Consider the following 21,079-nt stretch of genomic DNA (forward strand, 5'->3'; position numbering starts at 1 on the left):
TCGAGACGATTAGTGGATTACTGATCATAACTGGGTCCTGGGAGACTAGTCTTTGACTAAAGAGGTTCGCCCAGCATAAATAAATAATAACAAACAAACAAACAAGATTAACGTACCTTCTTCACAAGTTGGTATGTCTCCATAGCTTCCATCTATGCATGTGAGAAACTGACGACCCACTAATGTGTATCCTTCATTACAGTGAACCTCAATCATCTCACCTTCAGTGTTTAAGCCAATGGCGACTCCGTTAATTATCGCTGGTGTGGGACATGTAGCTAAACAATATTGAAAATAGAAGTAGTAGTAGTAGTAGTAGTAGTCTGCAGCTCAACTTGAAACATGGCTAATAATAATCATTATATTACATAGCCTATGTGATAGGAGAACATGATTGATCGAAATGGCATTACATGACTAGCTCTCACAGGATCCAAAACATTATATTCACACAAAAAAAATTCCCTATGATATCAAATGTTATATTACATCTCTAAGCAGGCCATATCTATAATTTAAGATTATTATAGGAAATATTAGCTAGCTGTGGCCCAGTGGCCATATTCACCAATCACACTTAAGCGAGATATTTCCCTTAAAGATGTATTGTCCCTTGAAACACAAAAAAAATGAAGGTCAAAATATTCTAAATTTAAATTGGCCATATCAAAGTAATATTAAAGTTATTCACTTTAAGTCGAAAATTCGGGCCAAAAACAACAAGTTTACGTAATTAACAGGTAAATTAATTTGATTACATTTCGTCTGGAAAATCGTAGCGAGCGAAAGTAAACAAAGATTTCAAACAATGAGTATGCATTATGCATGATGCTAATTAGGATTGTTTACAACTCTTTACGGTTGAGAATGTGTTTTCACACAGATCGCGAGGAAGTTTTATGATACAGAGTAGCCAAATAAGTGTGTTGCATTATGAGATATGTTTTGATCGAAAATTTTGACTGGAAGTCAAAGTTATTTTTTGAACAAAAAAACGTCTGTAGTTTAGTTAAATATTTTTTTTTTCTACTAATTTTTGGTGAAAGTTAATAACTATTATGATACTTCAAAATGACCCACTTTTTTTCGATTTTTTTAAAATTTATTTTGGAATTAGTCAAAGGCACAATACATCTTTAAATATTAAGTAGTTCACTTAACTCAATAAATATTTAAATATTTTCCTTAACTTGTATTGATAGATACTGTAGGAGATTTTTATTTTAAGGTTAAGGGTTTCCTTTAGACTAAGTGTGAAAGGGGATTACCTGGTTCCCTCCTCTATCTTACCTGGTAATGTCCTGATTTCACAATGATAACCAGCATAACCCTCGTCACAGATGCATGTATAACTCTCAACTGAGGAAGCACTACTGAATGACTCCCACTGCGGTACTCGGAGAGCACGGCATGTACCTCCATTTTGACATGGATTTTCATCACATGGTCCAACAACATCTGATGACTCGCTCCTACCTATAATTTCAAAAACATCTAATGAATATAGTCACAGTCACAAGATATTTTATTAAAATGTAAAGGTAGTCGCTTAGATAAGCAAATCTAAAGATTCTAATCATTGACGAAAGTAATAGGAGTTAGTTGTAAACACTCATATACAAAATGGTGAATCTACATACAATGGATGCTTTAAAAAAGGATTACCAGACCTTTGCAGAGTGCATTGGTTAAATATTTATCAGATTACGACATATGAAATTCCACACAACTACAACCTATTTGTACATTTAAAACAATCTGGAGAAATTGCATTTTAGTGGAGATCAAAAGATTACTCTCTCTTGAGAAATTTGAGGGACTCTTACATCACTCGGTAATCGCAGAATGTCAACTTAGGCTCTGTCTACACTATCAAACTTAATGTGACAAAAAAATGTGACATGATGATGTCATAGCACTAACATATTTGGGAATTTCACTAACATATCACACAACATGTCACGTTTCATAGTGTAGACAAAGCTTTACAATTGCACAAAATCACTTTTACATGGATTACTGTACCTGAAATAAGACTGCAAGTATCTCCCTCTACTCCTGGTGGACATTGGCATCGGTACGTTGCTCCTTCTTTGGTACATATACCTCCATTCTGACATGGATTAATCACACAGGGATCAGGCACTAGTTAAATACAAATACATAGCATCTTTACATGCCAGATGAGGTATGATGTTTAATCAGGAGGGGCAATGCTAATCACAGAATTTCCTTAACCTACAATTGCACAAAATCACTTTTACATGGATTACTGTACCTGAAATAAGACTGCAAGTATCTCCCTCTACTCCTGGTGGACATTGGCATCGGTACGTTGCTCCTTCTTTGATACATATACCTCCATTCTGACATGGATTAATCACACAGGGATCAAGGACTGTTAAATACAAAGTAATACACCAACATTAATGATCATTCAATGTCAATGAAGTAATTACCTTCATTTATGGAAAAGTGCATTGAACTTTTTATAAAGCCTTGTCTACACTACACCATCAAACTATGTCCAAAAAATGTGCTCATATATGGTAGTGCTATGCTTAAATATGGAAGTGATCATTATGTCCATATATAAGCACATCACATTTGTTCGACACATACAGTTTGATAGTGTAGACAAGGCTTAAGAGAACTAAAAAATAGGACTGAATAATACCTGTATTAATGGTACTACTAGTGTAAATAATATTTTTACAATAAATTGCACACAACTCGTCTAGAAAAGAACCGATTAAATTGTGCTACCAACCATTTCCCCCAGATGGCAGTAGAACAACTAACCATAATTTATTTCCTTTTGGAATCACATGGTGTACTACAAATTCAAACTTTCTTTTTTCTAAGTAGGATACTAAAAATTGACTATATATTCATTTCCAGAAATAAACAGTACCTGGAGGAACAGTATCACAATTGGCACCTTCAAACCCTGGTAAGCATTCACAGCGATATCGCATGGGTTCATTAATGCACCTTCCTCCGTTCCTACATGGGTTTCTCTCACAGTGGTCTACCTCTTCTGGATGATCTTCAAGAAATTATTACATTAGAATAAACATTATTATATTATATTTTTGAATTACTGTATCTAATGGGAAATTCCAATTTGAAAATGTCTACAATAATTTTGTCAAAATTCAAATTCCTAAAAGAGACAACAGTGAACATAATGAGTATGAGACTCTTCTAGCTGTTGGTATCATTAGAGACAACAGTGAACATAATGAGTATGAGACTCTTCTAGCTGTTGGTATCATTAGAGACAACAGTGAACATAATGAGTATGAGACTCTTCTAGCTGTTGGTATCATTAGAGACCACAGTGAACATAATGAGTATGAGACTCTTCTAGCTGTTGGTATCATTAGAGACCACAGTGAACATAATGAGTATGAGACTCTTCTAGCTGTTGGTATCATTAGAGACCACAGTGAACATAATGAGTATGAGACTCTTCTAGCTGTTGGTATCATTAGAGACCACAGTGAACATAATGAGTATGAGACTCTTCTAGCTGTTGGTATCATTAGAGACCACAGTGAACATAATGAGTATGAGACTCTTCTAGCTGTTGGTATCATTAGAGACCACAGTGAACATAATGAGTATGAGACTCTTCTAGCTGTTGGTATCATTAGAGACCACAGTGAACATAATGAGTATGAGACTCTTCTAGCTGTTGGTATCATTAGAGACCACAGTGAACATAATGAGTACGAGACTCTTCTAGCTGTTGGTATCATTAGAGACCACAGTGAACATAATGAGTATGAGAATCTTCTAGCTGTTGGTATCATTAGAGACCACAGTGAACATAATGAGTATGAGACTCTTCTAGCTGTTGGTATCATAGAGACCACAGTGAACATAATGAGTATGAGACTCTTCTAGCTGTTGGTATCATTAGAGACCACAGTGAACATAATGAGTATGAGACTCTTCTAGCTGTTGGTATCATTAGAGACCACAGTGAACATAATGAGTATGAGACTCTTCTAGCTGTTGGTATCATTAGAGACCACAGTGAACATAATGAGTATGAGACTCTTCTAGCTGTTGGTATCATTAGAGACCACAGTGAACATAATGAGTATGAGACTCTTCTAGCTGTTGGTATAATTAGAGACCACAGTGACCATAATGAGTATGAGACTCTTCTAGCTGTTGGTATCATTAGAGACCACAGTGAACATAATGAGTATGAGACTCTTCTAGCTGTTGGTATCATTAGAGACCACAGTGAACATAATGAGTATGAGACTCTTCTAGCTGTTGGTATCATTAGAGACAACAGTGAACATAATGAGTATGAGACTCTTCTAGCTGTTGGTATCATTAGAGACCACAGTGAACATAATGAGTATGAGACTCTTCTAGCTGTTGGTATCATTAGAGACCACAGTGAACATAATGAGTATGAGACTCTTCTAGCTGTTGGTATCATTAGAGACCACAGTGAACATAATGAGTACGAGACTCTTCTAGCTGTTGGTATCATTAGAGACCACAGTGAACATAATGAGTATGAGAATCTTCTAGCTGTTGGTATCATTAGAGACCACAGTGAACATAATGAGTATGAGACTCTTCTAGCTGTTGGTAACATAGAGACCACAGTGAACATAATGAGTATGAGACTCTTCTAGCTGTTGGTATCATTAGAGACCACAGTGAACATAATGAGTATGAGACTCTTCTAGCTGTTGGTATCATTAGAAACCACAGTGAACATAATGAGTATGAGACTCTTCTAGCTGTTGGTATCATTAGAGACCACAGTGAACATAATGAGTATGAGACTCTTCTAGCTGTTGGTATCATTAGAGACCACAGTGAACATAATGAGTATGAGACTCTTCTAGCTGTTGGTATAATTAGAGACCACAGTGACCATAATGAGTATGAGACTCTTCTAGCTGTTGGTATCATTAGAGACCACAGTGAACATAATGAGTATGAGACTCTTCTAGCTGTTGGTATCATTAGAGACCACAGTGAACATAATGAGTATGAGACTCTTCTAGCTGTTGGTATCATTAGAGACCACAGTGAACATAATGAGTATGAGACTCTTCTAGCTGTTGGTATCATTAGAGACCACAGTGAACATAATGAGTATGAGACTCTTCTAGCTGTTGGTATCATTAGAGACCACAGTGAACATAATGAGTATGAGACTCTTCTAGCTGTTGGTATAATTAGAGACCACAGTGAACATAATGAGTATGAGACTCTTCTAGCTGTTGGTATCATTAGAGACCACAGTGAACATAATGAGTACGAGACTCTTCTAGCTGTTGGTATCATTAGAGACCACAGTGAACATAATGAGTATGAGACTCTTCTAGCTGTTGGTATCATTAGAGACCACAGTGAACATAATGAGTATGAGACTCTTCTAGCTGTTGGTATCATTTTGCAACAAATAAATCCTGTCCACATTTCTATTGTTCTATTCTATTGTTTGTTGATTATAAAACCTTTGGAACAACATCAAACAAGCCTCATGAAATAGGTGAGTGGTGGTACCAAGAGTTGGGTAGCAGAGTGGAGGAGTAGCCATGTGGTTAAGACACTTTGTCATACAGAGAGACCCGGGTTCAATTCCTGTCAACTTCCAGTCTACTCAGCTGTAAATGAGTACTTGCTTGAAAATACAAGGGAGGATAAGGTGGCGCGGAAAGGAACTGGCCAATGTTTCAACACATAATGCAGAGGTGTAGTAAAATAAGCTCCTACCTACTTGGAGCTATACTCTATAAAAATTGCAGTTGGGCTACATTCTTCAGAAACAAGTAGGGGATTAATTCTCGGTATACTCAACTTTTAGAATTCTAGACTTTTGAGTATTATCCTTAATGTGCAACAATTGTTATATTCTAATCAATTCTAACTTTCAAAGATGAAAGGTGGACAGACACAATTTCAAAGTCTTCCAGCCAGCTTAACTTTTTCCACCAATCTCTAGCTACATCACTGAGCTTATAAGCACTCAGTAGTTTTAACTAGATGTATGTGATTGTGTTTGCAGCAGTAAAAAAAATATGACTTCATAATACAGGAAACGCAAGCATAAATGCAAAATTTTCTAAATTATTGTTTACCTGAAATTTCACAATTTTTCCCAGAATACCCAGGCTTACAAAGACATGAATATTCCTCAGTGTAGCTGAAGCTAAAGCTGAATGAGCTAGCTACGCTTTTTTCTTCAGCTGGTTGTAATTCCAAACATCGCCCTTCGTGCTGACATGGGTTCAGGTCACATGGACCGATGACGGATGCTGAAGATGTTGATGATTCAACTAGTGATAAAAATATCAAAAAAGACATTCGTTGTGATAAGAATGAGTGATTATATTATATTTGAAGATGTATAGTCTAAAGCTCTGTCTACACTATAAAACAATATGTGACAAAATAATTTGATGTGCCCATATATGGACAAAATGATATCACATCAATCATCACATCATATTTGTGCACATCACCACCATATTTGGGCACATCACACTTTGTTTGTCAAACTAGTTTGCTATTGTAGACAGAGCTTAAAGCGGAAAAAGTGTGAATCATTTAATACATTATGGGATAAATATGGGACTTACCTTTACCTTTACATAACCTTTACCTTTACATATCATATTTAAGTTGATTTTCAATGACACAACATGACTAGCACTACTCTGAGTAGTAAATGAATCCTAAGAGATTTGAACCATCAACTTCTAGCTGACAAGGTGATGACAAGGTCAGTATCACAACCATTGCACCACAGACGCGTTTTATAACAAAATAAATTTATTTGGAATATATCCGTTTTGAGCTATGCTATGCAGAACCATAGTAACTGTTAAGCTTTTTTAAAGCGTTAAACACTGAATTACCCCATATAGTCAATGTGTATTACTCACGTGGTATGCGGTTTTCACAATGTGTTCCAGTGTAACCAACACGACAGGTACATATGTAATGCTCGAAAGCAGATGAATCACTATATGAATCTTCTTCATCGCCAATATACTCACGACACGTACCACCATTTTTACATCTTTGTGGTGTGCATAATTCTTCAGTGAAAGAAATTTATTTTATTTTATATAACTTTAATTTGATTGATGGTTACAAAATACAAAACAATATAAGTAAACACATTTTTATTTCAGTAGCACAATTATAAATGCTGATTATAGCAAGTTAGTCTTCCAAACTTTTAAAATTATTACACTAAATATTAAACACATATTGTATAAATGTATTTTAAATACAGGAGTTATGGAAATCACTCCCATGCAGTCCACTTGTATTATTAATATCAGTTTCCAAATTGATGCTGTCATTGTTTAGCAATATATATAAAAACATTCTTTTTGGCATATGCTGATTTGAATAAACCCACGAATTTCAGAAAAAAGGTCGGCAAAAAATTGCCACACACGGTGGTAAATATGCTGCTTACTGGAAACTTTTCGCAACCAGGCTGCTTTATCAACGTTCCGAGTATATTCCATTTAATCATTTAGTTTATTTAAAAAGAAATGTTGATTAAAGATTAAATTCTTTGAAAACAACATACCTTGTTCAATAATTATTTGGCAATTAGTGCCTACAAAACCAATCTCACAGATACACACGTAGTTATTAACTAGGTTGTCGACACCTGGTACAGGTACTGAACTACAGGTGGCGCCATTTAAGCATGGATGTGAATGACAAGGACCTTCGGACACTGATGGAATTGCTAAAAAAAATATATGTAATATGTATAAATTCAATGTATGTTTTGAATAGTTTATTATTATGACATTTACTCAAACAGATAATAGGGAGCATTTGATTTGCGATGACCAATGATCAGCGTGTCATGTTCACCGTGCGCATTCAGGGATATTGGGACTTGTTTCATCGCTCCCCACGTTGACACAGTTTTGATCGCTTCTAAGGCCAGACGACACATCGATTAACCTCACCTAGAAAGTTGTGGGTCATGAAATAAAAAGCTTCCTATTGTCACCTTTAAGCCTGGTTCTCACTATGGTCACAACATAAGGACACGCACGCGTTGTTCAGCCAATCACATAAATCATTCAAACTGTCACATGTGATTGATGTAATTACACGCACGCGTTGTTCAGCCAATCACATAAATCATTCAAACTGTCACATGTGATTGATGTAATTAATTGCATTGATTATTCGTCATTGCATTGCAACCAAGTTTTAGTTGTCTTAAGCTCTTTCTACACTATCAAACTAGTTTTACAAAAAAAGTGTGATGTGCTTGGGTAGTATAGTTGCCCAAATATGGTAGTGATATGTCCAAATATGTGATTGTGAAGACTTACTGCAGAATTCACCAGTGTAACCATCATAGCAGTCACAGAACTGCTCTCTATTAAATGGGCCGCCTCGACAAATTCCATTGTTGCCACAATCAAGCACACAAAGTTGCAGTTCACTTTCACTATTTTCACTTGAAAAGGAGAAGGAATTTTGGTTGTCGTCGACTGAAAGAACACACAAGTAAAATCAACTAATTAATACAATCTTAATTTGTAACCACATATCTTTCTACATTTTTTATTTAAAATGTTGAATAAAACCAGAGTGTCTTAACCATTTGGCCACTCATTCACTCTCCATACTAGTGCTGTAGCCCCAAGAAGTGTGGAGCAGTAGCCAAAGAAGTGATCCTTCTGGCTGGGTAATAAGAGAGTAAGAGGCTGTCAAAGTGCACAGTATCATGTAAAAATTTTATATTTTTTTAGGAAATCTCCAATAATTTAATGGTGCGTGATAGGAAGAGATAAATCCAGTAGTGTGTGTCTTGTTGAAGTGGTCCGGTCGAAAACTGAATAACTGGTGGCTACGACCCTGCATACATGTGAAGATGATGACAATGATAATGATGTAGCGTTGTAGTATAACAACCAAAATGTTAAGACAAACTTTATATCCTTTTGGAAACAAATGGTGTACCGCAAATCTAAATTTACTAGTATTTACAAGTTTTCAAATTATTTTACCATATCAAGTTCATAAATAATAATAATTGTAAAGTTTAAGTTTAACATAGAGATTGCATATTTTATCTGATCCATGGTAAAGTATCTTCTTATTTTTTTATTTTCTTCTTCAAGATTTAATGAATTTTAACTGATAATAAAGATTAAGTTTAAATGCAAGTATTTTATTTATATTTACATGCTTATATTGATACCATGCAAATATTGAAAACAATATTGTACCCTAGGAAGGTGTATAACTAAAAAATGAACATATTTCTAGAGAGTACCCTCTCTAGAAATACAATCAATCTTAACTCACCTTGTTGGCAGTTGTGACCAATAAATCCAGGGAGACAGTGGCATCTGTAAATCTTTAAACTGACTTCGATACATGCACCTCCATTTTGACAATAATTTGTCTCTTCACATGGTCCTTTAACTCCTAATAAATAAAATGATAGTAATATTAATCCATCACATAGATGTTTTTTAAGGGACAATGTTAATATTATTCTACTGCAGTAACTTTTGTTTACTGTACTCTTTCACCTATTTAATGCAATTATTTACCAAGCTGTGATGTTGAACTAAAAAACCTTCAGGCATTGAAAAAGCTAAAATAAAAAAATGCAGTTACTGCAGTAACTGCAGTAGAAAGATTTCGACATTATTCCTAAAGCCACGTCTACATGTGTGACGTGCCAAATATGGTAGTGATATGACGTCACATAAAGCTTGTATAGTGCAACAACACATTATGCCATCAGAGTATTTCTTTCTAAATTTTTGTTTTGCAGGCACATAATTCTACTCGGAAAAAGAGAAGAAAAATAAAAGTTTGGCGTAGTAAGTCTGTTTAAAGTAGTTATTTTATTTCATGTTTTTTATCCGTGTCTATTTTTAATCGGTGTCTATTTATAAATGTTATTTTATATATTCACTCATAAGCCAGAATTGGCTGGTCTTGTATTTCATTGTGATTAAATAAATAAATACACAAATACATAATATCAACAATCTACAATATGACTTTACTTTCATCACAATGTAGTCCAGTGAATTGAGGTGGACATTCGCATGTGTACTTGTTGATGTTGATGATATGTGTTTTACACATTCCACCATTGTTACACGGATTATTGGTACAGGCAGTAACAATACCTGAAAAAAAAAAAAAAAAACTAACTGTAAGGTTGTAAAAATGAAGCATAATAAAAAATGTAAACAAAAACACTAAAACCCTTTTCACGCACATTTTTACAACTGGGTTTGATCTCCCAATTTCTTACACATTTTCATACATGCATACGCGAATCGCGAGAAATCTTGGGACAAAAAACATAGTTGCCCGGCAACTCAGGACATCTCAGAACAAAAAAACAGGCCTCTTGTCAGTGTTTTTTTTTTCAGATTTTACAGGGGTCCCTTGTGAAATCTCGGAAGATTTGCCAGAAAATTCTCTTCACACTATGCAAGGCAAACCTGGCTGTTATTTTTCGCAGGTTTGAAAAGGGTATTTGAGTAAAATTAATATTGAAAATTTATTTTTTAACTTACAAACACATTGACTTACAAACACATTGGTCTGAGGTGCCTAATAAGTTTATTACAGTATTGGGTCTATATTAGCAAAATCTTGGACACAAGGATTACAGAGTAAAGTTCAATCAATGTAATTTCACTAAATATACTTACGATGTTCACAGTTTTCTCCATAGAATCCTTGATGGCATACGCAATAATATTTACCATCACTAGCCAACTTACAAGTACCATCCACACACGGAAAGCAGAAGTCACTAATCTCTATTAAGATACATGTTTATCTTATTTATTCAAATTTCTCCTAACCAATACAGACAACAAACAAATTTTCACCACAGGTGGTGAAGTCAAAAAACAATTTTAAATTAAAGCAGGCTTTCCAACAATACAAAGTAGTTGATAATTCTATACAAAAAATGTGGGGACCATCATTACTCTCACACACTTAGGATCTCCAGTGTGTATGCTATTTGGTTTATCATTTTAGAAAAGTGGGCAGGTGGAGAATTACTTTGAGGGATGGGACTGGATCCAGGCTTATCAAATAACTCCATTAAATACTTTGTCCTGTTATAGGTCCTTTTCTGCAGTGCAAAAACATAACCGTAATAATAACTGTGTGATTAAATTAACCCCAATTTCTTGGGAGCATAACCGGTTAAATGGCAGCCTGAAAATAACGGTGAAAAAAAAACAAACGATTCGGTGTTAGCACGTTGTTTAACCAGCTTTTAGCTGCAATGCGAAAAAAATGGTTATTTGATTGACATTTGCTATCAACTATACTGTAGTAATGTTTGAATTGACTGCCAGTGACCATTGCATTTTGGGTACAGCTAACAATTTCCATCGACGACCACCCGCTGACTCAAAGTTATTGAGTTATAAAATTAAGCAGAAATACATTCGGTATAAAAATTATATTTTAAATCTATTTTGAAATAAATGATTTATTCAGCAGCGCTATGCAGCAGAAACAGAGAGAAGGGGTACATTGATTTTGCCATTCTATTCTTTTCCACTAAATAAAATACAACTTTGACAAACACTTACTTTTCTCGCAATGCACTCCTGTATATCGATGTCCACATATACAAGAATATCTGTCATTTAACAGAATGCATTTTCCGCCATTTACACACGGACATCCAGAACCTGAGGGTGGATTTACAGCCCCTGGAGACGGGGTTCCATCTTCTCCAATACGAGACTGAATTGTTGCACCTTCTAAATAAAACAAAAATAAAATTAATATAAATAATAAGGCCCCTATGATTTTTTATAAGGAATTTTTTTTTTTTTGTCAAAGGACGGTTTCTACTAACAATACGTTATTATAAAATGAATATTCATTTATTTAACAGTGTTTACAGTGGTGTAATGGCTATGAGAGTTCACTGGCTAAAGCCAGGGGCTCCGGAGCTTATGGAGGCCCCTGAGCAGTGCCCAGAGGAAAAAACAGGCATTAAAATATGACAAAAAGGCTAAAAACGCCCGAGGCCTCCACTTATATTCCTAAACCAGGGGCTTTAGATATCTATGTTATGCCACTGGGGGATTACTACAGGAATTTAAAATATTAAAATTGACAGACATACGCATGAGCGTTCTTGCTTCTACGGCCTCAGAATATGAACTTTGACCAGCAGCGTTAAATGCAACTACGTATACTGTGTAACTTGTGTCTTGTGCAAGGTTTAGTAAATCCACATAACTTTGTTCCGAATCTGATACCGTAATATATTTGTCTTCATTATCCACCTGGTAAATTACCCGGAATCCAAGAAGCACTCCATTCAAATCGTCTCTGTGTGGTTTCTATGACAACAACAATTGGAATCAAATTTTGATTTAGTACTCAGTTGTGAATCCAGAGGGTGGGAGTGAGCAGATGTTACATCCTCTGCACACCCTCCCTATAATCAGAAATTCATATTTACACACAATCAATAATGACGTTTGAAATACAACAATTGAAATGTAATATGCTAGCTAGACCATTTCCTGCAGTGGTTACTTAACCACAGTTTAAATGTTTCAATCATATTACCAATAGAGATAAACTATATTTGTAATTATAAATGTTCTTAATAGTGTGAGTATTAATGTTTTGTTTTTTTTTACTTACCCTCCAGCGAACTCGGATTTTTGTGGCAGATTTTGCTTTTGCAGACACCTCTCTTGGTGGACTTGAGGGCGCTAAACATACAATGTAAATAGAAATGTCATTGGGAGACACAATCAGATGTACAGTAATAAAACAACTAGATTTCGATAATCAGTTATTATTGTATTCTCTTTTATGTAATGTCATATTGTCATAGCATGAATCTGAATCCGATTTGAAGTCGTCCAAAACCTTATTACGGCAAGTTGGTTACACAATGTTCTGTTTTCAAGTTTTGGAAAAACGCTCTACACAAAAATGGTGGAAAGAACAATATTAAATTGAAAAGAAAAAGATCCTTAACAATCACAGGAAAGTCTTCTGAATAGGGTATTCATCATAAAAGAGGATTCAAAAGTACTGTAGTTTGATTTTTATCAGAATATAATAACAAAACATTTTTCGTACCCATTTCTGGAATAATGACATCATTGCTGGGTTCACTAGCTCTACTGTCACCTGCAATATTGATCGCAATCAATCGGAATTTGTACGTCGCTCCTGGTTGAAGTGATGTCACCTCGTGTGATCGTTCATTTCCAAATATGGATGCCTTCACCCGTTTATAAGATTTTGCTTAAATGTAAAAATTGATTATGAGGCCTAGGTCCTAAAAGAAAACAGTTTTGATTTTCCTTCCTTCCTCATCCCAGCCACATTAGAATACAAAATAGGCCTACCCTATAGCCTGGCTAGCCAGTGTCTAGCTAGGCCTAGCTAGGCCTATTATCTATCTAATCTAGGCCTGACCTAGCTAAGCTAGGTTGAGTGGGCCTACCTTAGCCTAGGCTTGGCTAAACTTTAGGGGACTAGGCCTATACCTAGGATAGGAGGCCTAAATATAATAAGTAAGTATAGCCTAAATAAGGGCCTAGCTAGAGAGGGCCTAGCTAGACCAGGTCTAGTAGTGGGGCCTAGGGCTAGGCCTAGGTAGGCCTATCTAGGCTATACTATTTAGTATTTACCGGTAATGCTTAGCTAGGAATATCTCACTCTAAACTCTGTGTTACGACCTAATTAGCTAGGCCTACAAGCTTATGGATAGACAAATGTATTAGTGTAATAACTATATGATGGGCTACAGTTATTTAAATTGAGTTTGAGTTTAACATTGCGTTAAGTTAAAACTGTTTTGATTTTAGCGCTGCTTGACCTGGATGGTCATGGATGGATGGATGATGGATGTATGGTCGATTTTGTTGACGCCCTCTACAAAAAGAAACTTTTTCACTCTTCCTTTTTTAGGCGCAGCTCTGGAATGGAATTTTCTTCTTTTTTCTTTGGCATAATAATTAAAGAAAGTAAATACGTTACATCTGTAGTTACTTATTACCCAATTAACACATGGAGAAAATGAGGTTTACATTCGAGTCCGTAATGAAACCGCTCAAGATAGAATTGTGACGTGCCGTACAGCCACCCACCCGGGCCCATTTTCACCCTCCGTTTAACCTTGAAAATACTGTATTAGTATATTAACAACAGTAGAAACTTACTGTTCATCTTATACTCCAGAGTATACTCCTCAGGTTGACTGGATTTCTTTGTTGAATATTGAGACCACTCTATAAGAATTGTTCTAATATCGCCAGCAACAGCTGTTGCTGTCACAGATACTGGTGCTGCAGGTTTTCCTTTAGAAATAAAATGAGAATATCTAATATCAGTAAAAAGACAAAACAGTATAATATAAAAATTTTATTTTTGATTTTTTTTCTTTTGGTCGTTTAAAGAAACTTTCACTCCGATAAGATGCAAAAGTACACAGTATGTCCTTTATATTTGTAAACAGGAACGAGTAGTGTTCAATATTAAAGGGGGTATGGGTGAAAATCTGACCCATACCACAACCTCCACCCCTTGACAGCTAAAGTGAAATTACGAACTCTTACCGTACTTTATTTTTATGTCAGTGCTCCTCCGTTTAATATTATTTATTTTAAGCAATGTCAAGGAATAGTTATAATTATATCGAGGCACATTATGTGTGTAATGGTGCATCAATGCAAAATGTTCCCTCCCCCTCTTTCTGATATAATAGTGGCTGTTGAATAGGGAAAGTAGGAGGCCGAGTTTACACACTTGGATGAGTTTGTTTGTTTGTTTGTTTGTTTGTTTTTATTGATTTTCCACACAAAATGAATATGATAATTAAGTAACAATAAACATATATATATATACAAGAAAGATGTGTGGCTGGTGGGCAAATAAGTTCAAAGAACTTTAAGGCTTACCCACCAGAAAAGATACAATAAACATTATCAAGTATAACGAGTAATTAATACATAGTAAGAATATAAAATAAGAAGTAAAAATACATAAGTAAAATAAAAAATTTAGAAAAGTAAATAAATAAGAAAAACAGAGTATAAGTTATTAAAATGAATCATAAGTGTTTTAAACTTTAGCATTTGCACAAGTAATAATAAGTTAATAATAATAATAAATACGTAGTATTTAAGTACCGTACTAATAAATTATTTATTATATTCAGAGACTAAAAGCTTTTTGTAGTTGTATTTAAAACTAGAGACTGTACATTTTTTTTTTAACTCTTGTGAGATAACTCTCCAGAGCTTAGGTCCAACATAAAAAACAGAGTGACGACGGGGCTTATAAAACGACTTATCAGGAATAAAATTATTTATCGAACTTCTAGTGTTATGTGTATGACCTTCAGCAGTTTTTGAAAATAGAGAACTTATATGAAAAGGCAAGATATTTTTAGATAAGCGGAACATAAATAGAGCTATCTGAAGCTTATTCAAATCATAAATGTTTAGAACGTTAAGCTTATAAAAAAGTAATTTCGAATGTGATCTATAAGATTGCCCTGCACAAATACGTAAAGCACGTTTTTGTAATTTGAACAAGCAGTCAATATGGGTAGTCTCATTACTAAGCCATGGGCACAATGTATCGAACTTATCTAAGGTAACGGCCCAACTTAAATTAATATATGAAAGATAAGGTAAAACTAAGACATTGTATAATGTGAGTAGGATTTGTTGAGGGAGTAGATGTTTAAGTTTGTTAATTATACCTATGTTTCTAGCGATCAAGCTACTGGTTGTATTAATATGTTGCTTCCATGTCAAATTTGAGTCAATAATGACACCAAGGAACTTGATTTCATGAACATGGTTAATTAGCATTTTATCAATGTATATATTTTTATCTGTTTTTGTTTTGGCTTTAGGTTTTGAAAAAATAATGTAATTGGTTTTGGATATGTTAAGAATTAATTTGTTGCATTTTAACCAGTTTGATATGTTACAAAGTTCATTGTTCATGATATTAAATAAAGTGTTAAGATTAGAATGTGAATAAAATATGTTAGTATCATCGGCAAAAAGAATAAATTTGAGTATTCTAGAGCTGGAGGGTATGTCGTTAACGAAAATAGAAAATAAAAGTGGGCCTACGATTGAGCCTTGGGGAACTCCACATGTAATAAGTGAGTAACTAGAAGTAAAGGAATTGACAGAGGTAAATTGGTAACGATTAGATAGATAACTTGTAATGAGTTGGAGAGGAAGGCCTCTGACTCCATAATGTCTAAGTTTATATAGAAGGATATCATGGTTAAATGGTGTCAAATGCCTTTGACAAGTCAAGGAAAAGTCCAATAGTAAATTTATCATTACTTAGGGCTTTAGTTATAATAATTATCATAAATGTCTAATAAAGCAAGATTCGTTGAGAAGTTTTTCCTAAATCCATACTGATGTTCAAATAATATATTGTGCCTGTTAAAAAAAGGACGAGAATCTAATATAAATAGTTAGTTAGCAATCCAAAAGGTGGGACATCGACAGGAACAAATTTAAAACACTCCTTAATCACTGGATTACCGTGGATTATCATCGAAGGCTCATGGATTAGCAAACCACACCCAATTAGCTTTTAATTCTCTGATAATATTTAAAGATAGTGTTACCGTCAAATTTAATAAAATGTCTATATTACATTGCATACAATAACTGCTTGTCAATTATGTATATTAAATTACTCATTTTTTAGATTTAGTCATCGTACGTATTGATTAGGACGTGTGGTGTGACGCTTTAGACAGTCATAGACAATCGGTCAGTTTAATCAGTTAAGGTTACTGTCTCGACGTTTCAGGTGATCATTCAAATCAATATGGTTATTGAATCAGTCATTTTAGCAAAATTATTTAGCAATCAGTCAGTTTATTTTATCAGTCGACCAGTCAGCTTTTAGTGGTCAGTCAGTCAACCAGTCAGTTTAGTAAGTCAGCATCAGTCAGTTTATTTAGTCAGTCGACCAGTTAATTTAGTCAGTCAACTAGTCAGTTTACCTGTCAGTTTATTTTGTCAGTAAACCAGTCACTTTTAGTCAGCCAACCAGTCAGTTTATTTAGTCAGTAAACCAGTCAGTTTTAGTCAGCCAACCAGTCAGCTTATTTAGTAAGTCAACCAGTCAGTTTTAGTCAGCCAACCAGTCAGTTTATTTAGTCAGTCAACCAGTCAGCTTTAATTAGCCAACCAGTCATTTTATTTTGTCAGCCTACCAGTCAGTTTATTTTGTCAGTCAACCAGTTAGTTTATTTTGTCAGTCAATCAGTCAGTTTATTTTGTCAGTAAACCAGTCAATTTAGTCTGTCAACTAGTCAATTCAGTCAGCCAACCAGTTAGTTCAGTTCATTCATAATTGTTCATATTTTGGGGGACAATACATATTAATATAATGGACCTAGATTATTCATGTTTCCATGGTTCTTGCAATCTCGGTCATTTAAACTGTCAACTAACAAAATGCATGATTTGTGATGAATGATTAATAACCGTTTAATCAATTAATCGATAACTGACCGATACTCACCAACACTACAAGTTACTCCTGCAAATCCAGTTTTACATTCACATTCAAACACTCCAACTCCGTTTCCAGGGGTACAAGTTCCACCATTTTCACAAGGACTTGATTCACACGAACTTTCTGTTATAATTATACAAATTCATAAATTTTGTCATAATGTAAAGCTTGGTTTTCATTTGGACGTATACACCTCTGTCTACACTATCAAACTATTTTGATGACAAACATAAATAAGCCTATAATGTGGAAATCGATAATAAAATTTGGGAAGGAGGGTCGCTTATCCTAAACAAACATTTTCTACGTATACCGGCCTAATGGGCTAAAAATGTAAATCAAGTATAGTATGTCGTATGCGATAATATCATATCATTCATAGGCCTACAGGAAGTATTCTGTGATCGATGTCCCGTCTAGAAAGATCGTTATTAACCTGGCCAAAACATAGATAGGCCTACAACAGCGGTAATAATTGGACTATGGCCACATCCAATGACCAGCTAACACAAACATCAGGCACATAAGTGTATATATTTAGTTGACAAATTACAGTTACGAACAAAAATATTCCTAGCATCAAACTATAAAAGTTCACTTACGATCTGCAGTCACGTGTCCTGGTACAAGAATAGTAGCATATAAAACGCTAATAACCAGATACAAACAACCGTTAAACATCTTTGTTAACGCCTTTTAAACTAATTAACATTAAGTACTCCACTCTTCTCAGCTCACGACCTTTCCAAAGAGTGAGCTTATAAAGAAACGAAAAGAAAAAGTTGGCAGAGCTTGCAACGGAAACGGGTTTCCGGTGTTCATAACGGAACATCGATGGCCTGGATCTTAATTGGTATTATGATATATAATAATTTAATATTACTTAATCTTTTAATTACTAATTACAAGGCACGCCTTTTATTGGCTAGTGAAAAGAATATCTATGGCGCGATTTAAATAGCCAGTCTTCCAAGTGGCGGCCCTGTGAGCCCTCCCCAAACTTAATCCGTCAGTGGTCAAAAACTTACGGTACTAAACTTGGCCGTATTATCGGCTCTGTTCTACGGTTGCATTGACCAATCGGTTAATTCATTAAACAATTTTTATTTTCTAAATGATTTCCTTTTGAAATAATGCACTTTCTTCTTAAAAGATATATTGATTGATTGATTTTGTCAGAATCTTTTATTATTTATATTAGGCCTATTATATGATAGGATCTTGCTTACGCAAATACAATAGCTGGTATCACAATCCGATCAAAGATCCCTGTGTGTAGAATATCATAAACCACATTTGTTACATTAATTAAATTTCAATATAAATCATGTGTATAATCTATAGGCCTACACTAAGAAATAAAATTGAACAAATTTAGCAAACTGCGTAACAATAAAGGAGGTGGTATTATTGATAACATAATCAACGAATACTTTAAAAACAGCCCTGTTGAATTAATTGAATTAATTACTCGATTGTTTAACTTGATTCTTGATTCGGGTGTTGTGTCACAAGGCTGGTGCATCGGAATTATTGTGCCAATCTACAAAAAGAAGGGTTCCCCCAATGATCCTGATAACTATCGAGGGATCACCCTATTTAGCATTATGGGGAAATTGTTTACGGCAACTATATTAACAATCGACTCTCTTCTTACATCGAAGGTGCAGGTATTATGGGCGAAGAACAAGCAGGATTTAGGGATGGGTACTCAACTAATGATAATATACTAGTTTTACACTCCATAATTGAATTATATTTAAACAAACACAAAAGGTTGTTTTGCGCATTCATTGACTATAAGAAAGCGTTCGACTTAGTTGACAGATCGTTTTTGTGGACCAAATTAATTTCATGTGGCAAAAACGGTAAAGTTATTACTGTTATTTATAATAAATGTATGCAACGGCCAAGTCTTGTGTCAAATTGAATGGTTTAATTTCCGATTGTTTCCCATGTAATATTGGAGTACGACAAGGGGAAAACTTATCACCACTTTTGTTTGCGATTTACCTTTATGATTTTGAATGTTTTGTTAGTCGTTACTATAAAGGTCTAGATTACATACAAAGAATTCAACAAGGTTTTAAGTGATGATGATGTAGAAGTTTTCCTCAAATTATATGTTTTATTGTATGCGGATGATACAATTGTTATGGCAGAAAGTCCCACAGAACTTCAGAATGCATTAAAAGCTATTCATAACTATCGTGGTATGTGGAACCTCACAGTTAACACGACAACAACATATATTATTATTTTCTCTAGAGGTAAAGTTAGAAATAAACCCATGTTTATGTTTGGTGATGAACAAATTGAGATTGTAGATGATTACATTTATTTAGAGACAGCCTTTAATTTTAATGGCAAATTTAATAAACCTATTGACAAGCAGGTAACACAAGCCAAAAGAGCAATGTACAGTATGTTAACAAAAGCCAAACAATTAAATCTTCCGTTAGACATTGTGTGTGAACTCTTTGACCAGCTCGTTTTGCCAATTTTGGTAATGTGGTTACGAAATTTGGGGATTCCAAAAGCTTGATCGGATCGAGGTCTTTTACAGGAAATGTTTTAAGCATTTTCTCAAACTAAATAAATCCACTGCAATTTGCATGGTTTATGGTGAATTCGGTAGAGTAAACATTATATTAGGAATTGATAAAAGAGTGTTCAGTTTTGGGTACGCATCATAAGTAGCAAACAAAGCAAATTGTCAAATATTATGTTCAGGTTGCTAAAAAAATACATGATCAGGGAATTTATCTCTTGCAATGGACTAGCAAAATTCAAAATATACTCAACAATATTGTGGTATGCCCAAAATGTGGAATGATTCGATAATTTTAATAAAAAATTGTTATCTAAGAGTATTAATCTCCGATTGAGTGACATCTCAAAACAGAAATGGCGCCATGATGTTTTTCCTAATTATGTGTGATAACTATAGATATTTTAAGGATATTTTAGTATTTGAACAGTCATTAATTTTACTAAAAGATAATGAAAGGATGATCTCTGCATGTTCAGATGGGGAAATCATCGACTTCCAATATCTAAAATATACAGTAATGAACACGAAACCAAATGTACTTTATGTAACCAAAACGATACTGGAGACGAATATCACTATTTATTTATTTTCCCCTTACTTGTTCTCATGCGCCAAATATACATTCAAAGGTATTATATCACCCGCCGAAATAGAACCAAAATGCACCAATTAGGCTACTTAATACCAGATCCGAAAAAAAACTATCAAACTTAGCTAAATTTATTCATGAAATTTAATATGTTTTAGTTAGATGTTGCTTTTCGATATATCAATTATGTATAAGACCAAATATTTATGTGTGGAAGTGTTTAATTTGTTTCTGTATAAGATTGAAAGAATGTTCTTTCATACCCTGAAAAAGGGTCGATAAAGAAATAAAGAATCATTGTCATTGTCATTGTCTTAATATTAGTAAAAAGATATTTTGGCACATATGATTTTGGA

The 21,079-nt window shown here is 34.4% G+C and overlaps 1 protein-coding gene across 1 annotated transcript in view; it reads right to left on the minus strand.

Annotated features, from left to right (window-relative positions):
* Nucleotides 1–18,261, minus strand: part of LOC140044479 (uncharacterized) — a 56,141-nt gene extending 37,880 nt beyond the window's left edge. Inside the window, exons 1-19 of the mRNA XM_072089002.1 lie at nt 18,183–18,261; nt 17,587–17,703; nt 14,235–14,372; nt 13,147–13,314; nt 12,700–12,770; nt 12,170–12,389; nt 11,625–11,798; nt 10,722–10,832; nt 10,062–10,187; nt 9,346–9,468; nt 8,364–8,525; nt 7,595–7,759; nt 6,933–7,088; nt 6,126–6,323; nt 2,915–3,049; nt 2,279–2,398; nt 2,026–2,145; nt 1,291–1,476; nt 117–278 (exon numbers count right to left, since the gene is read on the minus strand). Of these exons, the coding sequence (XP_071945103.1) occupies nt 117–278; nt 1,291–1,476; nt 2,026–2,145; nt 2,279–2,398; nt 2,915–3,049; nt 6,126–6,323; nt 6,933–7,088; nt 7,595–7,759; nt 8,364–8,525; nt 9,346–9,468; nt 10,062–10,187; nt 10,722–10,832; nt 11,625–11,798; nt 12,170–12,389; nt 12,700–12,770; nt 13,147–13,314; nt 14,235–14,372; nt 17,587–17,703; nt 18,183–18,261 (2,731 nt within the window). The remainder of the gene's footprint in view (nt 1–116; nt 279–1,290; nt 1,477–2,025; nt 2,146–2,278; nt 2,399–2,914; nt 3,050–6,125; nt 6,324–6,932; nt 7,089–7,594; nt 7,760–8,363; nt 8,526–9,345; nt 9,469–10,061; nt 10,188–10,721; nt 10,833–11,624; nt 11,799–12,169; nt 12,390–12,699; nt 12,771–13,146; nt 13,315–14,234; nt 14,373–17,586; nt 17,704–18,182) is intronic.
* Nucleotides 18,262–21,079: the final 2,818 nt, after the last annotated feature.

This window comes from Antedon mediterranea, chromosome 1 (genome assembly GCF_964355755.1).
Source record: "Antedon mediterranea chromosome 1, ecAntMedi1.1, whole genome shotgun sequence".
In the NCBI taxonomy this organism is placed as follows: Eukaryota; Metazoa; Echinodermata; class Crinoidea; order Comatulida; family Antedonidae; genus Antedon; species Antedon mediterranea.